At 43.0% G+C, this 24,209-nt stretch overlaps 1 protein-coding gene across 3 annotated transcripts in view; it reads right to left on the reverse strand.

Annotated features, from left to right (window-relative positions):
* Positions 1-22,031, reverse strand: part of MKLN1 (muskelin 1) — a 104,042-nt gene extending 82,011 nt beyond the window's left edge. For 2 of the 3 annotated variants that reach the window (XM_038154799.1, XM_038154800.1), the window contains exon 1: positions 161-299. Coding sequence is in view for 1 of the 3 variants with exons in the window: in XM_038154798.1 (XP_038010726.1) it covers positions 161-303; positions 7,805-7,874; positions 21,906-22,000 (308 nt within the window). In the remaining 2 variants the exon portion in view is untranslated. Of the gene's footprint in view, positions 1-160; positions 304-7,804; positions 7,875-21,905 lie in introns of those variants that run through there. The other variant, XM_038154798.1, reaches the window with a different exon arrangement.
* Between the last annotated feature and the right edge of the window lie 2,178 nt (positions 22,032-24,209).

The following is a 24,209-nucleotide window of genomic DNA, read 5'->3' on the forward strand; positions in this document are numbered from 1 at the left end:
TCTCTGACCTGGCCACAAACATGAGGGCAGCCAATGGCAGGGTCACAACAGCTCTGCCCCACTGCTGGCCATGTGTCTGCTGGGGAACCAAGGGGGAGGAAAGGAAGAGCATTTTGGTCCAGCCTTTATGATTCCCAGAGCTGATGGAATCATGTCTTACCTGGATAAGAGATCTGTCATATTCTCCTCATTCATCCCACCAAAGACTTTAAACTTCTTTAAATTGCAGACATGTGTTTTCTCATATTTGCCAAATGTGATGCTCTGGACTATGGCAGGTCTTTCAAGCTTCAGAATCAAATACTGTGGAAGAGAAAACAGTGAGTTTGAATATTAAAGCCAAGGCTGCAAAACACGCTAAGGGAGAAGCATTACAGCCTCCAAATACTCAGTTTACAAAGCCAGAGAACAAAAGTGAAGATGAAACCTCCCCATTATGGTAGTTTTTCATTTGGACCTGGAATGAAGGAAAGGTTCTAAAAAAATACTATTTTTAAATCAGTTTACCTGGGAAAAAGATCTGGCTGAACTACTTATGCCAAGCAATTCTATTCAGAGCTTACATACATTCCTTTAAGTTGGACTCAAGACTTCCTGAAATCTGGCAAATAGGATCAAACTACAGAGAGTGAAGATTCAAACGCCCACTACAGCCAGAAATGAAACCTAAACTGAATACACAATTAGATAAATACAGTATGTTCCACATGCTAAGAGAACATCAAATTACTTTTCCTCTCTGGGCTGATGCTGTTTAACCACTGAACACAAATTTTGGTGTGTGGCAAACAGAGGAACCAACTGCTTATTAACCATCCCAAATAAAACTGAGCCACTTAATTACAGAAAAGGAGCTTTACATGGAAAATGATGAAAATGTTCTCCCTGGTGAACATTTGCTCCCCTCTCACACTGGGTGGACACAATCCGTGTATAAGTAATCAAATTATTTATACTCAGGCCACAGCTACCAGCTTCACCAGCACTGCTGGAGGAAGAGGTCTGTTCCTATGGAAAAGCAGGAGCAGGGAAGCACTTGCTCCATTCATCAGGGACCACCAAGCACCTTCCCCTACCAAAGAGATCTTGGGGGGAGTCTGGAGACACCTTGGTTTCTATCACCTTGCAGAATACATCAAATTTTCTATCTGAAAACAATGTGTTTCACTCTCTTCCCTGATTTCTCAGAAATAAGCAGTGCACCACAGAGGCAAAGCACAAAATGACAATTACTCATCGTGCTGGATTTTGTTACAAAGCCCTGTCATCAGGACTCCAGCACAAGCAGATCAGCACGTTGTAGGACACCTCCCACCGCAGGCTCTGCTGGTGGCCCTGTCCTCCAAGCAGCAGCACTGCCAAGCCAGACGTGATGCCCGAGTTTTGGTCTTTCATCAGCATCAAGTAGAGACATTTGCATCTGTGTGGCTGCTTTCTGTAGATCCTGAGTAGTATCTCCTATGCTAAACATCTTAGGAGAGTACCTGCTCTCCTAGACAAGTCCATCAGTAGGTCAATCTTACTCTTAGAAAGGTAACTTTTGAGAGAGCAGCAGAAAAAAAATTGCTCAACCATTTAGTCCTCAGTCTTCTTTTTTTTCCTCTCAGCCCTATAAAGCAAATAATTCTCTATCTTGTAGCAGTACTGATATTGTTCTGGAGAGCACCAGGATAAAGGTTTGACCTCAATGGCTGTTCCTACTATACCTACAAAAGCTTAGATTCAGAGAAATACTGGTACACAGAGCAGTTACAGACAAGGATGCAGACTGGATCAGTACTAACAGCAGATTTACTGTTGAAGATGCTTCCAACATCTCAAATTTTTTCAAAATTAAGAAAGTAAACCAGTAGCAGCACTGTGAGGGTACAACAGGAGAGCGCTTTAGTGCTTTTCCAAATATTTTTAATAACAAATTTCTACTTTTGGGAAGAACACCATTCACCTAAATGTCAGAACCCACTGTTTATGCAGCAGCAAGCCATGCTGTTGTCTCAAAGTACTTCCCAAACTTCAGGGGGAAAAAACCCCACTAAAATTCTATAGGGAAAACTGATTTTCTAAAGAGAATAAAGGAAAGGATGAGCAAAAGGACGGTCCTTTAACGAGCAAGGCAGCACTTGATACATGGCACAGCCCGCTGCCAAAATTCCCATACAGAACAGACAGTACACAATGTCTAAGAACTCCTCCTACACCATCATATCTTCGCTGCAGATTTCTCCCAAAGCTGGAAAAGTGAAGCCAGCACTACCAGCAATTGCAATTCTTAATCCTACTGGAATCTCAAACCTAATGCCTGGGCCATGAACACATACTTTCTCAAGTACCACACAAGATTTGCAAAAACTTGGCACAAACGTCATCCTGCATTATTCAATTCTTACCCTAAATTAAGGGAGAGAAAACCAGGACTGCAGTTAAATCCTTTATGCCTGGAAGGGAGCAAGGCACAGCAATTACTCTTCATGGTCAGCAGTGATTTCTTAACCCTACAGATAGAGAGGGAACTCTGCCAGCCTCCTTCCCACTTCCACACATCCCACCACCTGCTGAGTCATGCAGACCTTACAGAAAATAGAAGCACAAAAGCTAAACTCAACCTTTTTGTGTGAATTATCTGCTGACTGATATGGAAACAAAGGACAGATCTGCTACAAAACCCTGTACCCAGATATGTTTTTCTGGTTTATAATGCATACACAAACACATCAAACTGAAAGACTTTCAAACTAAACAATACCTTTAGATCAGCTATTAGGAATAAATTCTTAACTGTGAGGGTGGTGAGACTCTGTGGATTCTTCATCCCTGGAAGTGTCCAAGGCCAGGTTAGATGAATGATGATCTTGGAGCAATGTGGTCTAGTGGAAGGTATCTCTGCCCATGGCAGGGGTCTTGGAATGAGATGTTTAAGGACCCTTCTAACACAAACTATTCTGTAATTCAATGATAAATGCAAAAATAGAGAGATGTACTTTTTGGGTCTCTATACAAACACACACCACTGCCACTGCGTGGGTACCAGCTATGAACCTCACTGATTTTGAAAAAACACACAGCCTCAAGAGCTGCTAACAGCTGGCTGCATGGATATTTTTGGACTGCTACCAGGATTTTAGCTGTGACAGACTATTCTCTGTAGCTCTAAAAGATGTGACAGAAGTGTCTGTAGGATCAAGTGATTTATCCAACCTGGAGAGAGAACAAGTCTATGAGATTTCAGGCAAATACATCAAGATATTTGACACTTTTCCATTTTATTGCTGTGAGTAACAGCAGTACGTTTAATGTCCACGTATTCATGCAGTATTCCAGAAATCCAAATTATAACTGAAGTGTTTGTCCATTAGAACATGGCACACAGATACTAATTGGCATGACTGAGCAAAAACCTCAGCCCAGTTGTTAGGGCTCAGATCACAACACTAACAAAAAAGATGCTACAAAACACCACAAGAGGAAAACTTCTGGTTTCTGATTCAACACGTTTGTAAGTAAATATGCACAAAGAGCAGAGTAAGCCACATATGGCACTTCAGCACCCCAACAGCTGCTTACAGTGTACCCCCCAAAAAAAGCAAGTCCAGCCTTGTCACACTGGGAGCTGCAGCAAATTCCAAATTTTTTTGAAGCTCTGGTCTGTGCTACCATTTAATGACAGCCATATGCAGGCTGCTGCATCACACAACGGAGTGAAAATTTTATTAATGTACTTTAAATTAATTCCTGATACAATCTACAAAGCAGCATGGCTGCTCTTCAGATGCAAAACTGAAACCAATTGTTTGGACAATGCCACTAACTTTATGCATATGATCTTCAACTGTTCAAAATTCACAATTCCACAAGACTGGAATCAGCTTCAGGGAGCAGGTGGCAGAGTCACCATCCATGGAGGTGTCTAAGAAACAAGTGGATGTGGCATTTAACTGGACCCCAGCACTGAGAAGGTGGTGATTGGTAAAGGGTTGGACTCTGATCTTAGAGGTCTATTCCAAACTAATTGAGTCTATGACCAAATATGCTGAACTAGATTCCAAACTGCACTACACAAGCTGCCTATACAATTAGAGTCACACCATCTTCTACCAATTTCTTTCTCTTTAACCAGTTCTGCTCGAGCATAATTTTTGATTAGGGAACAGTGAAACTTGCATTGTATTTAAAAATAAAATCCACAGAATAACAAAATAACAAGGGCTGCCCTTGTCCACAACACAAATATCTCGACTGCTCTTGCAATTAAGTTGGTGACTAAATAAAAATTTATGCACTTGTTCTACATGTTATTAATCAAGCCACTCAGGGGAATTAAGTGCTCCTGCACAGTCTTCCACATCAGACCATCACTGGAATCATCAGGATGAGTCTTTCTGACAAGGCCATGGTCTTCAGCATCACCAGCCTCATTGCTTCACACTTCCAATGTAAGCCGAGAACAGCATTAAAAATAGAACCATCAGCCCTCTCCTGCCTGAATAGGTTACTACATAACAGGTTTGTTATTAAATATACAATTTCTGGGTCATCTATTTCAAGACTCCAGAAAGATATCTAGTTTAATAAACAGAAAAACAGCTGTCAGATGTATTTCCTTTCACTGGCACTCATTCATAACCAACTGATGGCTTTCATGGCCACGAGAACTATTTAACTCTACCATAGCCATGAAGCCAGGAAAGCCCTTTACTAAATATAGTCACGTGGCAGCATTTCAAGTGCCTACACTTCCACTTTCATTTTCTTTCTCCTTTTAAAAAGGTTTGGTACATTTACTGCATTTTCACTGAGCTTCTGAACACATCTTGATGTTTTTGCCTATGTTCTTCTGATTCATGCTCTGAAAGAAAAGGTGTCTGGAAAGGTTTTGTTTCAGTCAGTGAGGGAAGGGAATAAACCAATGTTTAGGGACTCACTCATATTTTTACCCTTAAGCCAGCACAGCATCATCACCTCAGCAGGGAATTACTAAACCCTGGCATTAGGGTGAGCCACTGAGGAGACAAACACGAGCAATCAGGGCTGCAGAGCTTATTAAAATATCTCACATTGAGCATGCTGGACATCAGTTCTTGTGCTGTGCCTAAGCCCTGGTTTCAGCTAATAAAGCTGGGAACAAGGAGAGCTTTATTTCCCTGAGTTTTAGTTCTTTTCCTGTCCAGACCATTATGGCCACCCACACACTTGAGCAAGTGCGTCACCGCACGAGTGACCAGTTTTTAAAAGGACAGCTGCCAACACAACACCTATAAATGCTTTTCAGCTTCATTTCCTACAGGAACCATGATGTTTATTCCAGAGATTAAAAGTCATGTGTATAAATCAACATCTTTCGGAATATGAACTATTCAACTTGATTTTTCCCCAAATTCTCTCCTCACCACACTTATAATTCAGTCATCCACTGTTTCAACTAAAGTTTTGCAAGCTAAGATTCTGCTCTAAGAGCTTCAGCCACTGGGGAAAAAACAAGGAAGCAGAACACCTATATAAATGTTTTTCCTGCATTTAATTTGGCAGTCTTTCAATGGACAAGGTGCAAGAACTATTTTGATCAAAACACAACCAAATCTGGAGTTCTTTCATCTGTCAAATATGAGACAACACATGGGAACTGCTTCTATATACACAGAAATACCAAAAACTGCACTCTTTGCACACAGGACTCTGCTGCAGATTTAATTCCCCACTTCCTCTTTCCAGCTGATTTTTCAACAGAAAATTAAACCATAAAAAATGCTTTACATGAATAATTAAACACTCAGATTAGAAACATGAGAATTAGCTGCAGTATATAGTACTTTACATAGCATCAAGGCACTGCAAATACATCGTCTCTCTTACACAGTGCTCAGGATTGGGCTTGCTGAACACATGAGCTTTATATTATTCTGAACACAGTACTTTATATTCTCATTATTAGATACAAAAATTCAAGCAAGAGGATACAGCAACATGGTCTTTTCCAGCCAGGCAGCTAGGTTTTCTGTTAGTTTTGTCTTTAGGTAAGAGAATAAAACTCAAATACTGTCTTGCCAATCTCAGTGGCCACATGAAGACTTTTTTTTTGCAAGCCAGGCCTTAATTCTGGATACCTAATATATGTCTTGATGTGACACACAGGTAGATAATGCCAGTGTTCATTCATTTCTTTCCTACCAAGAAGTTTGGATTAAATGCCTTGCTTAGCATGCAGAGCAGTGCCCAACTCTCCAGGGCTGGAGTCAAGTCATTCTGCAATAGTATCTCCATTCAGGTCACGACTCGTACACATGAAATTTTTGGAAGACATCTCTTTAACAAGCTCATGTGGTTTGTACAGAAGTCTGCCACTCTAATTAATCCCTGCTTCATCTACATGTCTGAGTATAACCTGCATCACTCCTTGTCAGCCTTAAGTATAAACTGGGAATATTCTAAATATTCATCCACTTACAGGAGGTGTGTTTCCATTCCAGAATCAGATTTTTTAAAGGACTGAATATTCAGGATGGCTCAGAAAATTAATGAGTGAATTTAAGCATCAACTAAGAGCACATTTCAGATGAAAAACCCAGTCCAAAGACACACCATGAGCCAACCTTGCCTTGGGAACAAAAGCACCCCAAGAAAAACATGTGCTTTCTGCATAAAAGAAAGTAAAGGATGGCACAGGCTGGGATACAATCCATGCTCAATACTCATTACTCTGCAATCCATAGTTCCTAGATAGACTAAACTGCTTCAGGCTATGGATTAAAATCCTGCATTGTTTATCAAAATATAAATAAGTAAAATAATCAAATTCAAAGAGCAGTAGATGCACAAAGGCATCTAGAGGATCAATATCAGTCTTCACAATCAGGTTTAAGGAATACAAAGGGTACCTTTCCTTCTCCTCTAAAAACCCCAAAAACCTAATTTTACAGACACAATGACATAGGAGGATTGATCAAAAAATCCAGGTGAAAGCTCTTCAGTGGCAGCAGATGACCTGCTGCTCTGGGTAGCCACCAGTGGAGACTCTGCATCTTCAACACAACTCCAAGACAAAGCAGCAAGATTTACCTGGAGAAAGACCCTGTGAGATTTTTATCATGAGGAATACTTGGATTAAAGAAGTAGATAAGCAGAACTTTGCATGAGAGGGACACTGTGCAAGTCACTGTGCTGTGTATCAGTGCTTTAAACAAAGAACTGGAAACAAGCATAAGAGACATAGAAGCTGATCAAACATGCCAGAGTAATAAGGTACAGATCTAACACAGAGAGAAGGAGAATATTCACTGGAGGAAAAAAAAGTGGAAAAGACTATTCTGGATAATCTAAGAACCTTAATAATAGCAAGAAAGCAAATTAGATGCTAAAATCAATACAAATCTTATTTTAATAAGGTGCTTAACCAGCAGAAGAGGTGACATTTGTGTCTCTAACCAGAGGCCACATTTCTGAACGTGCTATAAGGAGAAACAAATACCAGCTCCTTAGATGTGGGATTCAAGGCCAAGAACCTACAACAGCCTCCAGTAGTGCTGACAAAGGGGGACCTGCACGCCTCATTAGCAGCTTAATCTCACCATAAGGTTTGATTATTTCCAGCATGTCCACGACTGCCAAGGAGGAAACCTGAAACTTCCCCCGCAAGGAAGCACTTCTAGAAGGATCCCAAATTGCTAGAAATATAAATCTCTCATGTCCCAACAACCTGCATTTTACTCAGAGAAGGAGGCTTATAAATATGTCCATGTCAATAGCAGCAGCTCATATTTAAAATAAAAACCCAGCATTCATTACATAGAGCAGGACAGATTCAGGAGCTTACCTGGGGAGGATAATTGCTTTCTGAAGACCATCTCGAGGACTGATCATTTGGTCTATCCACCAAGATATTCCTAAGAAACAAGAAGCCAAAAGTAATTTAAGTAACAGCTGCATCTTTTACATCTCCAATAAATGTGTTGTACATTCAGATCAGTAACATTCTCATGCAACTACCTAAATCATTAGGTACAGACCCAGGTTCTCTCCCTTTTTTACTAAATATTTTTATTGCTATTTTACAGGACCCATCAAAATACACCTTCGAGCTTTGTGGTTGTGAAACAGAGCTCCAAGTTGCGAAATAATAAAAAAAAATCAAATTGTGAAATAAATGTAAAACAGATGAATTTACATAGGCCGAAGTCTGTAATGAAGTGGAAAAAAATGGGCTTACACACCTCAGTAGGTAAGAACTTTTCAATAAGGTTAAAATGATGAGCAGTTGGAGGGTTAGTAAGCCAAAACTCTCCTTTAGTAGACAGGAAGTACTGGAAGGGAGAGAAAGGGGCTGCTAACCCACTTAAGCTCTCCTGGAGCATAGAAAGATGACCACCAGAGCCATGCCAAATTTTAACAAGTATTTTTCACTATCTACAAGCCCAGAACAACACACAAAAACGTAGAAGTTCAGCTCTTCAACCAGCAAAATTGAGTTGTTTTCTTCACTTAGAAATACTACAATACTTAGGTATTTAATAAATTCAAAATAGTTAATTTTTGGCAAAAAGGAAAAGAGATTTATCATGACAGTTACATGACACATCTGCTTTCTCTTCTATAACCACACAATAAAGCTCGCGCCCCAGATTAAACTAAAAAAAAAACAAACTAAAAATCCCTAAAATATATATAATTATTGGCAAGGTGACAATGCACCACCTGCTGGACAGGGCTTGTGAGCTCCACCACTTCCAACTAACAAACTCGTCAGCTCATAAAACTTATGTAAAAAGAAGGAAACAGTCATCAAAAGGCTTCTGCCATCTCCATCTGCTGTGTAGGAGGAAAAGAACACGAGCATCTGGATTACTACAAAGGGCTGGAGGAAAAAGCACTCCAATGAAAGCTCCGAAGGGAAAGAGGTTAAGTCAGAGGTTGAGCATTACCAGACAGAAATCAGCTGGCTCTTTCCACACTGGGCAGCCCAAAATCACCGCAGTAGCAACGGTATCCAGGCAGTCCCATGATGGGACAAGGGACACGGCCAGGAGCCACGCCAGGGTGGCCTCTTAAATCTGAACACTTTTGAGAGCTGGCCAAGTGGCTGTGTCTATCCATAGGCTTGGAGAACACCTCCAGATTTTCACACAGTGCAGGAATAAAACTGAAGTTCCCCCTCCCTTCAGCTGATTCCCATCATAGCATGGCGTTTATTAACACAGCGATGCCAGCACCGATCCAGGTCTGTGGTTGCTTTATTTACCCATCCCCCTTGGGAAAATGCAATGGAACAGCACTGCCCTCTGCTCCAACCCCATCAAACATCAAAAACATGGCTCTACATAATTCAACATCCAGCTAACAATATCATCTGCGCTGCAAAGAGGCTCAATTACAAGAGAAAACCTGGCTGTGGCTTTAATAACAACAGGGACAAAACAAACCAATCTCAGCAAAGGGAATAATTTGGGAACTGAGATACGAATTTCTAACAAAAGCTGCCAGTCTGAAAGCTAAGTCCCCATTAGAAACCACAAGATGCTTTTGAGAAGAATCACCTGCAGTCTCCTGTACCATGCCACAGGCAAGACATAGTATTTAATACATTCTTAATACCTCTTAGCATCTGGAGAAAAAAAAAAAGCTAAACTTAAAGATATGCATCTCATATTAAATACTTTAGGGATACAAAGGCAGATAAAACTAGATAATGCTGTATGGCTTTTCTCCTTTATGGAACTTTATCCTAATCCTGGAACACAAGAAGACAAGTTACCCTACGGAATAAATTTTATTTATGATTCCATTACATTTGTTTAAACATTAGACAATAAACTCTTCATACACTGAGCAACACTCGCAGGAATTGGCACTGCTGCATGGTCAGATAATGCCCAGCTGGAAAGAGGCATTTTGTACCTGGGACAGATCCCAAATATCATATTTTTAGAAGCAGATTTGTTTGCTTCTCCAGGTCAAAGATCAGTTTTGCCACAACCAAGGAAGATCTCAATCAGTACAGCTAGACCAGATAAAAACCCTTCCACAGAGAGAAAAGGGACAGGCAGCTCACACAAAATAAAGGCTAAAAAGAAATGTGAAAGATAAAGATAGCCGTATCAATGGAGTTAGAAATGTTTAAAATACATGGGTTATTAATTTATTAAGATTAAACAAACACTGAAGACAGAAGTCCATGTGTACAAAGCCAATTTACCGTAGCAGTTTAGGAAAATTTATGGACTTGGAGGAATTCAAGCACTGCAGCAGCCGTGAGGCAATAAGAAACAAACAAATGCATGTCCTAACAGCAGATGCCATTTTCCATGTAAAGCCCTTTCTCTGGACATCACAAAACTCCTACACAGTACCCAGAGGGAGGCTTTGCAGATATGACACCTAGATTAAAATCTGAGAAACTTCAGAAGTGAAAATTCCATTAACACAACGACTTTCCATGTAATTTTCACAAGACATTAAAAAAGGTATTTGTAAGCCCTCGAGCTACCACAAGTACCAATGGTTTTACGCAAGCTTTTCCTGTGAAAAAAGCAACCCATTAAACGTGGTTTGAGATAACTTCTCATCATCAGCTGTGGGTACAAGATCAAGTCTAGCACGAATTTACAACACTGCCAAAGGGACCACCTCACCCACTCGAAAAGAATCCTCCCCCTCCCTACACCAGCAGCTATAATAAAGATTTGCATAAATAACTTCTTTCCTCAGATCAGTTCTCCAGCTCAGCTCATACCAGCACCAGCACAAACTGAGACTAAAAGATGAGCAACTGGATTGGGACAAGGGGTTCCCACTGGAGTGAACTCCCAATCCCCCCTTCCCACTGCAAAGAAACTACTAAAAACTGAGATGACATGATGTTGGAACTCCGGATGCTGAGAATTTTAAACCCTCTGCTTTTAGAATTTTAGACCCTCTGCTAAGAAAAGCAAAGCAGGAGAGGCCATTTTATTAACATCACAAGCAATTCCAGAGGCAGCCCTGGTGTGCCTTATTTCCTAACCTGGCTGCCTGCACAGCTCCCAGCAGCTCAGCCTCACTGCAAGCATTCCCAACACTAAAGAGTGGATGGCTCCACGCAGAAAGCTCTTGGCAGAGCACGGTGCAAGTTTCCTTTCATTACCCAGGCAGACACTGGCCTCACAACTGCTGGAAGGAGATAAATTTTCCTTTTACCAACACAGAAACTGTCATATCCTTTGTGACAACTGTTGGCTGATCTCTGCTGGAATGACAGAGATGTCCCCATGCCTGAGGACTTCTCTGTGCAAAGAGCTCTGTGGGTTCAGGCACAGCAGTCACTAAGGGAGAGTTTTCCTTTGCTCCAGTGGGAAAGGGAGAAATAAGATGACTTTGCAGAATATGCTGCAAATTAGGTTTAAGGATGCTACAATTTGCATCTAACCTAAATATTTTCATGGAGCTGCTATTAGGAATATCCACGACTTTAGGAACAAGTCTTTAAGAATAAACAAATCCCAAACACTCTCTTTGCTTGGCACATTCATATGGTTCTTCAGAGAGCAGCTGTGCAGGAAAGGGCACAGGCTTTACTAAGAGGACGTGGAACTCAGACTCTTCTTCAAAACCACAGAACTACCACGCCATTACACTGCAAAAAGGCCCTTGGAGTGCTAGGAAAACACAGACTGGCTAGAAATGGGCTAAATACTTGCTCCAGGGTTGTCCACGTGATGATTCTTTCAGTTTTTCCTACAACCATCCCAAAAGAGATTGGGAAGAATAGAGCAGCTGGAACACAAAGACTAGAATTTCCACTAAGTCCGCTGTAAGACGTGGTGGACCGAACTATTCCAAACATGCAGAACCCTCACAGCAGCCAGCAGAAAGCATCCACAGATAATCCTGCCCAGCCTAGACACTGGAATGTACACACAGCCTTAACCAAGAAAAACAGGGAGATAAAAAAACTACTTACCACCTAAAAACCCAATGGATCAGGAAAGAAATACAGGTTGTTTTTTTTTCTCCTGCAACTCCCATAACTCACTACAAGCCATGCTGGTTTCAAACCACCTGGCTACAATGTTTGAAAACCTGCATGTACCTATAGCTGTCCCCTAAAGCAAGTCAAAAAATGCTCTTTAGGTTCTGCTACAGTTTCTCTCCTTCTCACTGGAAAAGTTCTCTGTTCAGAGTAGCAGAAGGATGTAAAGACATGGAAACATCTTGATTGAAAAACAGTAAAAATGAGAAGTTATTATACAGATCTGTTCAGGAAAAAAAGTGAGGGTTTTGGGGTTGCTTTTTTACAATCTAGGATTTCTTAACCTCTTGCATAGCAAAACAAAGTTTGAATAGGTCATGCACAGGAGCACAGGTTTAAATATTATAATGTCACGAGACTGGTCAACTTTCTGCTCAATTTTGCTTCATGTCCTCAGCAGTCTCACACTGTCATCCAGTATATTATAAACCTATTTCTATAAAAAAAATGAAATAGCTTAGTAAATATAGCATTACAAAAAAACCCTGAAGAATATAGAAATCTTACAGAAATATATTCATCAGACCACAGCTGACTATACTGGTCAACAAACCTGGGATTCTTAGCTCTGGCCTAGAAACAGCCCAATTAAAATCAGGTTCTCAATTTTTTCAATGGAAAGTTTCTTTTGTTTTTTAAGCTGTCTATCATCACTGCCAGACCAGCCTAAGTGCTTCTTAAATGCTAAACGACCCTGTCGCAGACATTTCCAGTAAGGCAAGTTAGGAAGTACTTTGTTATCACTCCCCCCACCTGGTTCAGACTTTAAAACGAGACTTTTTGATTCATCAGTTCTTCCTGGAGACACGACAGGAATTTAATAGTAACAATAGTGACTAAAACTGCAGCAGTGTAGAGCGGAAAGTTACAGAATCACTTGGGGTTGGGAAAGCCCTATGATCACCAAGTCCAACCATTAATCCAGCACTGCCAAAGCCACCACTAAACCACGTCCCAGGTGCCACATCCACGTGTATCCCTCCAGGAACGGTGAGTCGACCACAGCTCTGGGCAGCTGAGCCAGAGCTGGGCACCCTTTTGGTAAAGAATTCCTTCCTGACATCCCATCTAACCCTCCCCTGGCACAACTTCAGGTCATTTCCAAGTTTCCAGAGTCCAGAAAATAACTTCTATTTCAGCGACACTCAACAACCCTAAATCACGGATTAAACTTTTGACTGTATCACTGCGAGATTCGAATCCTTGGTGGCAAGAGCTCCCAGCTCCAGGCTGGGAACATCAGTATTAGCACAGAGGAAAAACAAACAGGAGAAAAAATAAAGTCAGGCTTATTTACTTAAGTTGGTACCCACAGTAACTTCACGCATCACAGATGATTACCAGCCTAATTGTCCCAACATTTAGGGATTATAGTTTAGATGCAATTTCACTGCTAAGTGATGCTGAGAATCTTCTAAGCTTGAAAAATTACCAAGGTTCGTTCTCTCCTTGCACTAACTATGGGTTTAAATTTGAGAATGGTTAGATCACTAAAACAGATCTTTTCTATGTAGTTTGATTAATGTCCATCTGGTTTTTTATAAGAAAATAACTTAAAATGCCAGTGATATTAGTGAACTCAGTGATTATAAGATCATCTGATGCAGTTTCCTTTACTCATTTCATACTCTGTGCTCACCAGCACATATTATTACATGTACACATATTACACATGTCCACTGGTACATATTATTATCCTCAGTGAGGATATTCGAGCACACAAGGATATCTGAATTCCTGCCTTTTAACCAAGCTCAGGTAAGATACCAGAAGACTCCCTGAGTAGAAATAAATCCCTGGCTTAATAAAAAGACCAAGAATAGCATGAATTCTGCCCTTCAAGACTCAAGGATAAAGATGAAGAGATTACACTCTTCAGTTGACTGAATTTGTAGCCAATAGATAAAATACTGGAGTAAAATCCTCCAGAGTTTAAAACATTACCACCCACAACCACTGGATAACAACATTCAGTTTTCATTTTGAGAAAATCTCATATCTAGCTTGAAAATAGTTTGGATCGTGTAGGAACATAGGGATTTCTACTGCCAGCAATCACCACAAAAACTTGGACTTCCCAAATCTTCCACAGGTCTGGTGGAGCAGCCCACTCCAGCACTGCTCACTTCTCATTTCTGAAAGCATTTTCTTGGGATGGGACAGATCCTTTTTAAGTAGATTAGAGGAAAGCAAGGTCTAGCACACATCTATGTAAATTCCCTGTGCTGTATTTTGGAAACATCACAACCTCAGCAGAGTATTTCTGTTTGACTAATGCACATATGAAAACATTTAACGAAGGCCAGGAAGTAGATCAAGGCCTTCCACAATTTCACAACAGTGCAAAGATGCTCTTATATTCCACAATATCTGCAATAATTCCACTCAGGGGAAGCCACAAAGCCAGACTGAGTGATGATATGTAAAGATATACATTGCTAATGTAGGCCATAAACACATCTTTAATACTCATCAGCACGGTAACCTCACACCCAGTAAAAGTTCACCCAAAAAAACTGATGCCTGTAAAAGAATTTAAAGCAGACTACGTTCAACAAAACAGACTGAAGCGCCCTCATGCCCAAGCTGATGTCAGATTTGGAAATTTTTCCACCAAAACTCTATGGAAAATGCCTCCTGGTTCCAGGTGGGAAAACTTTCACAGTTTCGCTTTCAACATTATGCTTCTCTCACTGACAATGCAACTCAGGGAATGCAGAAGACAAAATACTGATCTGGAAAGATAAGGAAGTTTCAGCCTGTTAAGTGCTGGTTATGTGGAGAAACGCAGTACAGGTCAAACATTTAACCCTGGATTACATTAGGGAATAATTCCTTATTTTGGATCAATATACATAATTCATGCTAAAGGATACAGAAGTTCCCAGGCCAAAATTACTTCCACATTTGGCAGTTTCCAAACCCTGCAGCAGAAATGAGGATTTTTAAAAGACAAAATTGAAACTTAGCAATAGTGCACTGTCACAGAGAAGTGGAGTGGGAACTCATTCATCAATTCCTTATTCACGGGTCAATTTACCTAACCCGAATTTTTACCTCCAATTTAACACTCTGTGTTAAGAGCATCTCTTTACTAATAAAACTTTCAAGTGCAGAACAGGCTGGGAAATTGCTGTTTAAATATAATTACCATAACAGCCAAATGCTTTTTCAACTATGCACTGACAGAAAAGGATTCCAGAAAAATACAGGTCATGTCCTAAAGAGAGTTTCAATATTTTTTCAGGCACCTTCCCAGAGCTTGAGCATGACATTATGAACCCAGCCAGTCTCAGGAGGAAAGGCAGGGAAGACCAAGGAAAACACCACCAAATTCAAACTGACCAGAGCCCAGTTTTCCTCCATGATGAAGATCCTGTCCTTTTCCAGGAACAGCAGAAGGTGCCAGCAAAGGAAGAGCAAGTGCTATCAGCCAGACTGCTCCTGCAGTTTAAATTCAGACATGCAGGCTGCTGTCCTCAAGTTAAATAGATGGTTGTGCTCCTTGATTTAAATTGATTCAGGAAATAATTTCTCAAGGATTATGCACACTGAGTTGGAAGTAAGGACTGAAATAGCAACTACCTAAAGCAACAAACCACTCTACATCTTCAGTGATCCTCCTCCCCTTCCAGTAACTGGTGTATTATGGAATTCAAACCCAGTGAACTTACAGCTCACTTTTCCCACAAAATTCAACAGGCAAAAAAAGCAAAATTACATCTGTAAATGCAAAAAAGTCAAGTACTGGCTTGCTTTGGAACAAGTCACCGTCTATGTAAGTGATGGAATCAGTCCTACCCACACCACTTAATCTCAGAAAAAAAATCAGGATCAGATCACAAAATCAGTGGTGGTGATAAACCAGACCATTCTACCAGCAATCTGATAAAAACAAAATGAATGCACAGAATTGAAAACCATATTATATTCCTTGCCATGAAAAAAAAAAAAAATCAAGCAGACTGTACGTGATGTCTGAGCAATAACATTTATCCCAAGGAAAACTCTGTTTTAATAACTAGTTAGTCTTTAAACCAGTAATTAGTAATTAAAGGCTGGAAAACTTTCATTAAACTCACAGGCTATACAGCTACAGACACAGCAAATTATCCACAATCTGATGATGTTAACACCTCCCATGAAAATTTTACATTCTTAATGTTCTGTAAAATGCCATCCCAGAATAAGCTGAACATCAGAGCACTACAGGTTCTGCCAGGTTGGGCACACCAGGGAACCTGAGCAATTAGCATTTCACCTTCCTCCTTCTGCCAGTGAATAAACCTGTCTAATCTCTTAAATAATGTCTATATTTTAACTGGCGCCTAAAGAGGTTTCTCCTGATATTACAGCACTTGTGCTTTTACCTGGGGAGCAAGAGATATCACAACTCATAATTCCTCATAACTTCATAATTTTGTGATTTTTTTTCACTCCCTCCACCTCTGACAGTTTTCTTTCTCACTAATTAACTTTATCAGACACCAAAGAAGCATTATATAGTTATGTATTCGATCTGTAGGCAACCTTATTTTCTACAGAAATATTTTGCTCTGGAAGTACTGAATTTCAGCACTCACAGAAAAATCCTAGGCTACAGAAGTGATGTAAACAAGAGGGAAAATGCCTGTCAGAACATGAGGCTGTCTAGAAACATCCAGAAAGTCCACAGAAACAAGCAGAGAGGAAAAAATGTTTTCTACTGATCACTGGAAAGGCTGAAAAGCAGAACTGAGAGCATTTCTGTACACAGGGCTCAGCTGAGAGGCAGAGTGGGTCAGCTCACTGGTTAGGCAGGGTTTGCATCCCCTGCTCATTTTAAGAAATGCTGCAAGTATTGATCAATTTTGAAATTCACCAGCAGTTTCAGAGCCACCCCTGTGCCTGCTCGCCTTCCCCTCTCTAAAGGCACAGCAATTACAAGGCAAGTGAATCGGCTGTGTCAAAATATTGAAGCAAAGCTAGAAATGCTGACAACTTAAGCTGAAAAAAGTACATTAATGGTTATTATTAGTGCAAAAAACTTTCATAGTTACAATTCTACAACTCTTCCACCATTTGGGTCTGGTTTAGATGGCTTTAAAGTGCTGAGACCTCAGCAGAAGGTATCCTTGCCTTGTAAAGGGAACAGAGCTTGGGCTCAGGGAACATAACATTAAAAATAAACCTTTTCATTCCTCATGACTGCTCTCAGCTTGAACAGGAGATTCTTCAAGAGCTGGGTGCATCTACAAGGAGATTTATGAACCTCTATGGTACAGATCTGAGTCATCAGTTTCATGTGGTTGGAGGAGAAACTGAGAACCACATTTCACTGGCCACAAACATATGTTTTTTTCCTGTTACAAAAATCGCAGCGAGCACAGGAGCTGGAATTCAGGTTATTTTTCCCTTGGGGCTTTTTGTTTGTTTGTTTAGGTCTGTTGTTTTTAAACCTTATGGACTTTACCCCAAAAAGTTTGCTGCATGTGTTCTCTTCACCTTCTGGATAAGGTTTTGCAAGATTTGAAAACATTAGAGTACACTTCTTTCAAAGTAGACCACTACAGCAGCACTAGAAAGCAAAAGTTAAATTTGCATTCTCACTTTAAAAGCCTATGAGTCACTCATATTTTACTATCAAAGTATCTTTCACTGAGTTTTCTTCCCCTAGTTTGATGGAAATACAGAAAACTGATGAAAAAATAAAACTGAGTGTATTTTAACAAATCAACTAGAAACTTCCGAGGAAAGGGACAACAGAGTTATTCAGCCTTCAGCCTGTGACACCACTCAAGGCATCAAACTGGAGAAGACTGGAATTCTCTGAACAACTGAAGCTGACCATTAAATAGATAAAAGTGAATTGCAGTGAAAAAGTGACACCAACTAAGAGGTTGTTAATGGTATTTAATTATCAGCTGAGAAACCAATCTTAATTTATATTCTTAATAACAACCTTAGCACAAGAAATAAACAAAGCACTAATTAAAAATCCTGGAGTCAAACACAGGAAATGTACTGATCTCCCTTTACAGAGATTCCATGCAGGAAAACTTGAAGAACTGAAAATTTGAGCGACAGAAACAGGATGAATGTTCCTCACTAAAGTATATGAATAGAGGAACACAGCAAAAAGCCCTTGCTAGTCTCTGAAGTGGGATTTCAGCCATATAAAACAGTGGCAGAAGGACCTGAGTGCATTATCAAATACAAAATGTCATCAGTCATAAGGCTGATGCAGCCACTAGAACCCACAGCCCCAGGATGCAGTAATCTGGCAATAAAAGAGTACATGGCTCCCATCACACAGAGCACAGCACTTCACCTCCCATTTACCTCAGGAGGAAGTTCAAACTGGAGCAGGTACAAAAACAAGCCACTAAAAAAGTCAGGATATGAAGTGCTTCTCTCAGTGAAGAGCAAGAGCTTCTGGTTCTATTCCATATAAAACAAAACAAGAAAAAAAAAATTTGGAGCAAGGCCTGCATTACCTTCCATAACTCTTTATTCCCTCCTTGTCCAGAAAGAAAGTGACTGAGCTCATCACTTCCTGCAGCAGGGCAGAGAAGGGAGAGGAATGAGTCCATCTCCCTGGCTCTGTGCATGTCTAAAGACACCAGCACTCGTTTGTGTCACTGGAGTGAAGCCCCTGCCGTGCTGGGGCAATCCCTAGGCCAGCCCCACGAGAGGCACCAGGGAGCAGCCTCCCCTGAGGCTCCACTCGTCCGGGGAGGAACCTTGGAGAGGCAAGGAATGGATCTGACAGAGCAGCCTCAGGCAATGGGCTGGGCTGCTCATTCTCCAGGTTGGGTAAGCTGAAGCCTCTCAATGCACCGGTGCCTCTGCACAGGCAGAGCACCTCTGGAAACACCAGATGTTTCAGCACCAAATTTCCTCTTGGATCAATTCTCTTCCCAAAGGCACAACATCAGACTGAGCAAGCCACTATTACCAGACCAATTCTTTGATGTCTACCCACAGTTTCTAAAATAAATATCCAAGTCAGTCTTCTTGCTGGTACAAACCAATAGACAACTCCAGGGACTTGAAAAACAGGAGAAGTATTTCTTTCCATTAAGACAGTCCTCATTTAATGTCTGGAAAGGTCCTTGCAAGCATGCAGGTAGCTGCAGCACTGGTAGAACTGCCAGAAACTGGATCCAGCACTAACTAATCCTCCAGTACCACCAGCAAATGCAATAGGAAAGTCACTGGCACTCAGCAGAGGAAGCTTCTCTGTCACTGAAAGAAAATGAGCGCTTCTCAATAGACTACTGATCCTCAACTAGAGCATGACCAGAAAGGCCTTTGAAAAACACTTTTTGTTCCGTTTTGTTTAGGCTTTTTTAATTAAAAGAGAGGTTATCAGATGATTTGTGTTCTGAAAAGTTTCAATGTCAGTTCAGCATCACATAAGCAGGTGAGATGTCACCAGATATCAAATTTCTTTCCTGGTCAGCAGTGATGAAAATTTCACATTCCAGAACTTTGTTTTACATTTAAAACCATACAACTACGTAAGGCATGTGTTTAAATCATGCTTAACTCCTCTGCTGCTCCTCCCTGAGCACTCTGCCTGCAATACCACAACTCCCAACAACAATCAATAATACTTAATAAGTTGTATACTCACTCCTACATACATGAGGGCAGAGCCTCTTTTCTGCTTAAAGGGTAAAGTGGTTTCTTTCCAGCTATGCCAGCAAATTTATTTAAACTACAGCACAACCAGAATTCCCAATGTCATAGAATCATGCAGGTTAGAAAACATCTTCTAAGATCAAGTTCTTCCAGACAAGCATCATTTTGTTCTACATATTAAACACTAAGAGAACCTTTAGCTCCATGTGCATGTTCATCCCACAGGGTGTTGTGGTCTTGTCCCAGCAATTTTCAAGATTTCCATCTTCAGTCCATCCCCAAAAACCCACCCTCCCATCTATTTCTTGTTAAACTTTCTCTTTTTGAGAGGCTGACCTTAAATCACAGGTCAAAGCCTCTCCTTTCCAATTCAGGTTGTATTCCAGCTCTCTCCCACATCACGGGAATAAAAAGGCAGCAAGTAAAAATGAAAACTTCCATAGCAAGACCAGAATCCCTCAGACCAAGGTCAGCACACCAGAGAACAAGCCCACTGCTGGGATTACAGTGCTTAAAAGCAGATAAAATTGTTTTCACTGATGACAAGCACTTTTAAACATCTTAAACCAGCCAAATGCAAGGTCACACTTTTGTAAAATACAGGGAATTTGTATCAGGGAAGGCATTAAGGACTTTAGGCAGCATTGCAGATGCCACGTGAAACTTAATTCCTGACACGAGTTTGTAGCAAAAGGGACTAATGGGAGCCTTGCAAAGGAATATCAAGGACAAAGACAACACTCTGTGTTTGTATCGCATCACTGAGATCAATAATGGACTGTCACCCTCTCCTCAGGGACCAACACTTTAACAAGATTTTAAAAGTATACCAGTAGAAATAACTACTTTGAAATAACATTTAAAATAAATGCCAGTAGAAATAACCACAAGACCATCAGAGACCTGAAAGAGGCACCCTAAGGGCAAGCTGTTTTAACAGGAAAGATAAAGGCATGGCTTAATTACCATCAAAGATTACCAATTAGAAAAGAAAACAGCTCTCTTTCACACCTAACACAGAAAATATACAGAAAAACAAACCAATTCAGAGTTCAGTTAAAAACCTGGTTTTAGAGGTTTGCTTCATTTTGCAAAGTGGAGATAATTGAGGATATTAATAATTAACAACTAAGGCAACTCTGTCACTTGTTGATAGCGGGTGAGTTGGGGATACATCAATCAAAGGTCAGCAAATGCAGCACAATCGATGATGGGATGAGTCTCGACAGCCCATAATGACCTCGTTGTGCTGTGACCCCAGCAGTCCTCCCGAATTCCAGCACCAAGGATGGCATATCCAAAAGGAGTCCCAAAAACATCACCCCTAAAGCACTCTGTGGTCACTCCAAACTTGACTGTCAGCGACACGAGGGATTCCACAGGCTGCAGCTGGATGCCATATGGCCAAGAGAGGATGGGATCACTCGGTACAGCAGCACAACCCGATGGCTGTACAGCTCCTGCCAACCCCCAAATTCCTAGAGGCAGGCGATGAGGGCAGCAGGTGACCCCTTTCCCCTAAAGCCACACAAAACAGGGGACACAGCCCAGCATTCCAGAGGTCAGGGGCAGGACAGGACGCCCAGCTGCCAAAAAACACAGAGCCCACAAACACCTGACAGAGGCAGGGCAGGGCAGGTGGGGCACTGACCCCTCTCCTCGTTTCACCCAGTAACTGACCAGCCTCTCCCACACCGGCACCTGTTCTTCTCCCAAATCTGGGGTCAGCTTTTCGTTTTTAGCTGCAACTTTCCTTGGCCCATATCTCGTGCTAAAGCTACCCCCAAAACTGACTCTCCAGGCCCTCCCCATTTAACTCACCACCCCAAACCTACAAGCCCAGACCCTCTGCCCCACGCAACTCCTCCCAAATCTCCTGATGAACCGCTGCTCCAGACACAGCCCCAAGTGATGGCACCCTGTCCCTGAACCTCCAGCCCTGCTGAGCACTTCCTGCCCCACTCACACCCCCAAGCCCCGCACTACAGATCTCCGCCAAACGCAGCCCCCCAAACCCTGCTGTAGAGAACCCTCTCATACACAGCCACCCCAAACTCTCCCTTAGAAACTCTGGTAACACACGGACCCCCAAAATCTGCTGCACAGAGCCCTCCGACACACAGAACGCTGCTCACACACAGCTCCGCTCCCACTCCCCCCGCCGCGGCCTCCCCGCGCGGGCCTCAGCGCGGGGCCCGCGCAGGCCGCACACAGGCCCAGCCGCCCGGCCACCCCCAGACCCGAGTCCGGAGCGCGTTCCAGGCGCGGTGCCGGGCTCGGCACTCACTCGGGCAGGTAGGTGGAGGAGAAGCTGCTCCAGCGGTGCAGGCTGTAGCCCAACACGCGACTCTCAGCGCCCGCCGGACCCGCCGCCGCCGCCATCTTGTTGTCAGCAGCGGCCCCGGCAGCGACCGCGGGGGGCGGGGCCAAGCTCTTAAAGGGGCCGCGCTCTTAAAGGGGCCGCGCCGGCGGGGGTGGGGACGGTCTGAGGGGGCTCGGGGGCGGCTGACGGGGTGCTCCGTAGGGATGAGGGATTCAGACGCTGCCCCTTGCGGCTGAGGGGCCGTGAGGCGTTCAGGGGGTGCCCCGTGGGGCTCCGAGGGGCTGAAGGGATACCCTGAGGGATTCAGAGCATGCCCCATGGAGCTGAGGGGCTGTGGGTCTGAGGGGATACCCTGAGGGACTCAGAGGATGCCCCGTGGAGCTGAGGTGGCCTGAGGGGCTCAGAGGGGCTGTAGGTCTGAGGGAATGCCCTGAGGGACTCAGAGAATGCCCCATGGAGCTGAGGTGGCCTGAAGAGCTCAGACAGGCTGTGGAGCTGAGGGAATGCCTTGAGGGACTCAGAGGATGCCCGATGGAGCTGAGGAGCTCAGAGGGGCTGTGAGCCTGAAGGGATGCCCATGGAGCTGAGGTGGCCTGAGGGGCTCAGAGGGGCTGTGAGTCTGAGGGATGCCCCATGGAGCTGAGGTGGCCTGAGGGGCTCAGAGGGGCTGTGAGTCTGAGGGATGCCCCATGGAGCTGAGGTGGCCTGAGGGGCTCAGAGGGGCTGTGAGCCTGAAGGGATGCCCATGGAGCTGAGGTAGCCTGAGGGGCTCAGAGGGGCTGTGAGTCTGAGGGGATGCCCTGAGGGACTCAGAGGATGCCCCATGGAGCTGAGGTGGCCTGAGGGGCTCAGAGAGGCTGTGGAGCTGAGGGGATGCCCTGTGAGGGACTCAGAGGATGCCCCATGGATGCACTGTGCATCATGGATGCACTGTGGGGATGAGGGGTGCAGGGGGTGCCCCATGGGGCTCAAGGGGGCTGAGGAGTGTTAGTTACCAAATGCTCCTTCCCTGGCCCCACGCGGGTGGATGATTGGGAAAGGGATCAAGAGAAACCCAGTGAGGTTTGATCCTGCACCAGCTCCTGGAATTATAAAAATTGTTAAGGTTGGAAAAGACCTTTAAGACCATTGAGTCCCACCATCAATGCAGCACCAACAGGACCAGCACATAAGCTGGGCATTCTTTAAGCTTTTCTCTGTCTGAGGTTGTTGTAGGGTTTTTCCTGGAGAAGGGAGATGTTTCAGCCAGAGCTCCCACCAAAGCAAGGGGGAAAGTTGGGACACCCCTGGGGGAGCTCTGGGCTACTTGAGAAAGAAGGGGAGATATTTCAAGACCAGGGGGAGGAAAAATAAAAAAAAAGCCAAACCAATAAACCACTGTCTGTTGGAAATGACAGATTGGAGAGATATTATGAGGCAGGACAGCAGGATGCCTGGCTAGATTAAATTAGCACAAGGATTCTTTTATTTTTTTTTCCCCTTTATTTTAGGAAAGTGAGTGAGAATGTGGCAGTAAAATCTGCCTGCGGATGAAAAACTCGCTCAGCAGCCTTGAAGGCTGAACATCAACTGGGTGTTTCAAAAGTGAGGGGGAGCAGAAAGCACTTCATCTCAAGACCCCTTCCCAGAGGGGGTTTGCTGTATTTTCACTGGTATCAAAGCCACACGGCTCAGCAACAGCACAACAAAATCCATGGATGAGGCACAAACATCCACATCTCCTCCTGCTGCTTCACTAACGAGCCTTTTGAAGTTTGTGGCCTTCCCGTGGCATTTCAAACTTTACTTATCCCAGCTCCTGCCTGCAGGCATCCCCCTCCCAAAATTACCACAGGACTAATAAAACAAATACTTTGCTGATAATATACTCCCAACCCCAGAGGGGAAGAGATGTCACCTCAGTGTTCGGAGCCTTGCTAACAGCCCCCCCAAGGGGAGCGATGCCATGTGAAACCTGTGACCTCTGAATATGAAATTTAGGGGATTGAGAGTGGGGATAACAACCCTGCAGCAGCCAGGAGGAGGAGGAAAAGGAGGAAGAGCCAGCAGCTCACTGCTGCACAGTGAAACCACCCCAGGATTTCTCTGCCCAATATCCTGTTACCACTTGAATCAAGACCTGGGTGCCAAGCCAGCGTATTTTTAGCACATTTTGGACTTAAAGTGAAGGGAATGCTGGTGAAATACGCAGTACTGACAGCCCTGGAAAATCTTTATTCATCTGCAGCACAGGCAGCAGGGAAGGCTGTGAGGAAGCAGAGCAATCCA

The sequence above is a fragment of the Motacilla alba genome, chromosome 1A (genome assembly GCF_015832195.1).
Source record: "Motacilla alba alba isolate MOTALB_02 chromosome 1A, Motacilla_alba_V1.0_pri, whole genome shotgun sequence".
NCBI classification, from domain to species: Eukaryota; Metazoa; Chordata; class Aves; order Passeriformes; family Motacillidae; genus Motacilla; species Motacilla alba.